The following is a 2,754-nucleotide window of genomic DNA, read 5'->3' on the forward strand; positions in this document are numbered from 1 at the left end:
CTGTTGGAGAAAAAACGCAGCCTTAAAGTACAAGTCGAATATTATCAGATGAATGGAAGATAAGAGAAAATCTGTTTGCATAGGTTGGATTTTTCGATAGTTATTCCATTGGTTCCCCTCTTCTGTCCACTTCAGGCCATCTCTTTCATTGATGCAATTTGAGCACTATGGCATTTGATGAATTCGCTTGTTCCTTTTTAAAATTAAAGTATGCTTAACTTCCACAACATGGCACATTACGCAATCATCTAAATCCACTGCGATTTGGCACAGTTTAGTTTGCAATTTTTGCTTTTGCTTTTAAGGCCACTTAAGTACACGTCTTTAAACTTCCACTAAGCAGCATGGCCTCTGAGCCTTGTTAATAACCCTTCAACGCTTTTCCACGTCGGTAATGCATATTCTGTTGTAGTATTACGACTTCTTTCGACTTCAGAGGGGACTCAGGGCGATACCTTAGCGGTAAATCCTAAAGTGAAGAAAGAAGGGCATATGCTGCAGAAGAGAGAGTATTTGTAATGACTCCTAGCATTTGAGTTGGAAATGACGTCTAGTGTCGATAACCGCCCCAGTTCCCTATTCTAAAGTCATGTTATTGACAGCTGAAGCGATACTAGCAGTGAACCACCTAAAAAAATTTATTACATTACCGTCTACGGTACCTGTATGAAGTTGTCAATTATGTAAACTTGCGATACCCCCCCACCCATCTAGCATTTGGATGGGCAGCACTGAAGTGAGAACGAAGTGGCAGGGAAAAATAGGCGCAAAACCTAGTCATTATGAAACCATTCTGAACCCCATCTTTCATTAAATGGCTTTACTTTTGGGCCAATGTGCTTACGATAACGATAGCTACCACATTTTGCCTTCTCCAAGTAGGAGGAGACTCCAGATGAGGTGAAATGTCTAGAGAGACCATTGACATTGCTGCCAGATACCTCCACTGTTGCACGCAAAGTTGATGACTGGTTCGTGAGTGTTTTTCTTACAGCGTCAAGTTCGTTGCGATTACTGACGTGGGGGGTTGACGAGGGGAAGTGACGAAGACGAAGATTAAATTAAGATGGGTGTAGGTAATACTTAAATCATTTGTTCAACTCTTCGTTTTGGTCTCGTGGGCACTTGAGGCTCCGCCTTTTTACCTCCGCTGGGCAGCATGGTCTCTGGACCATAGCAGTAACCGCCGGCCCTTCTGCACGTTGAAATTACATATTCTCTCTGGGTGTTTTGTCTTCTTTTGTCTTCGGGTGAGTCCTGGGGCTCTACATAGATATTGTTACAAATGTGTCATCATTGGATATTTAAAAGTCCCCTTTTGGCACGACGCCGCCAAAATGACGACTGTCATGACGGAACTCACATGTGCCTCAATGCTGCACCTCATCTCTCTCGAATGGATGGTTTCGCCTATTTTAGCATACCTCAATTTCCCCTATCTCCTTGCCGATATGCACGCTAGCCTGTAGCCACTTTGGGCTGTCGTTGATAAACACTCCGTAAATGCATGCTTTTTAATGTCTCTCTGTAGACGTAGTAGTCGGGACAGCTGCCTTGCCTTTACCCATAGGATGGACGATCACCTCCGGGACATTCTCGCTTTATTAGCAGCTACGCAAAACTCCCGTCACCAGGAGCATCATTTTTCTCTCCTTTCCATCTCCATCGCCAGTTCCAAAGGTATGCTTCATTCTCATTGACTATTGGACAATCCTGTGGGGTTCCTTCCGTTTTCTATTAAATTCTCATATGTGTTGATACAAGACAATTAACCCCTTTTTGTGATGCAGTTCTTCATTTCCTCATAATTTGAGCATTCCTAAATCCTCATCAAATATTGGGACATCTTGTGTCATTTTAAAATCAATTCGATAAAAGACGTAACAATTATGCTTAAATGCTTTTTATGTTCGAGGTGTCTTATGACATCTCGCGTGCAGTAGCAGCCGAGTCTTAGTAACGGTAAATCGGTCACCACTGCGATCATTTACCTCCTTTCTTTGCCTCTTCTTATTTCTCAACATTGGATGGTATGTTATTCTTCTGCTACGTCATTCGTCCCTTACATTGTACCGGCGGCCTCTGCACCCCCCGCCCTGGTGAGGCGTCACTTTTGCTGGATTCCTAGACTTTACCGCTATCCTTGGTTCCCACATTCCTCGTTTGCACTTATATGGGCTAAATGGGTGTTTTTACAGGTTCAGTCATATGCTACTTATGCGGGCCTACACTCCGTCTCAGTCCACTTGGAAGGAAGTTGATTACTACGGTCCCACGTGTCTTGGTGACCTTGGTGTCACGACACATACAGCAAGTACCATCCACCAGGTCTTGAAGCCACAGTCGGTTTTTGTGGCCAAACGCTGTGATGCGAGTCCAATGAAAGATTAGAGTTGTTTAAATAAGTTCAAGTTGGTGAGTTCAAACAAGTTAAATGTCCATCACAGAAGTTTTATTACCAAGAATGGTAATGATTATACGACACATAAAAAGGATAAACAACTAAGATCAAATCATTTCAAGTTATTTGCATTTCCTCACCAAACTCATCGAATTAAGTTAATATTTTCAAATAAACTGCAATAGAAGTGGCAACTGGACGCATTTTTGGACCTTAGCCGAACCGATTTTTATTTGGGCGATTTTTTATGCATGGTTTTCTACCTCTTGTTTAGCAGAACGTCCCATCTGTGCCTAAGGTGAAAATGGAAACGTTGTCATTTCATTTATTTTTTTCGTTTATCCGTAAGCAAT

At 42.4% G+C, this 2,754-nt stretch overlaps 1 protein-coding gene across 1 annotated transcript; it reads left to right on the forward strand. All coding sequences in view use genetic code 11, as the record gives it.

The window, feature by feature from the left end:
- Positions 1–964: 964 nt before the first annotated feature.
- EGR_03643 (hypothetical protein) lies at positions 965–2,391 on the forward strand (the record flags this gene model as incomplete). Its single annotated transcript, XM_024492892.1, has 2 exons — positions 965–975; positions 2,199–2,391. The coding sequence occupies 2 exons, from the start codon at positions 965–967 to the stop codon at positions 2,389–2,391; spliced, it is 204 nt and encodes a 67-aa protein (XP_024352775.1).
- Positions 2,392–2,754: the final 363 nt, after the last annotated feature.

Source organism: Echinococcus granulosus, assembly GCF_000524195.1.
Source record: "Echinococcus granulosus chromosome Unknown EG_S00019, whole genome shotgun sequence".
Taxonomy (NCBI): domain Eukaryota; kingdom Metazoa; phylum Platyhelminthes; class Cestoda; order Cyclophyllidea; family Taeniidae; genus Echinococcus; species Echinococcus granulosus.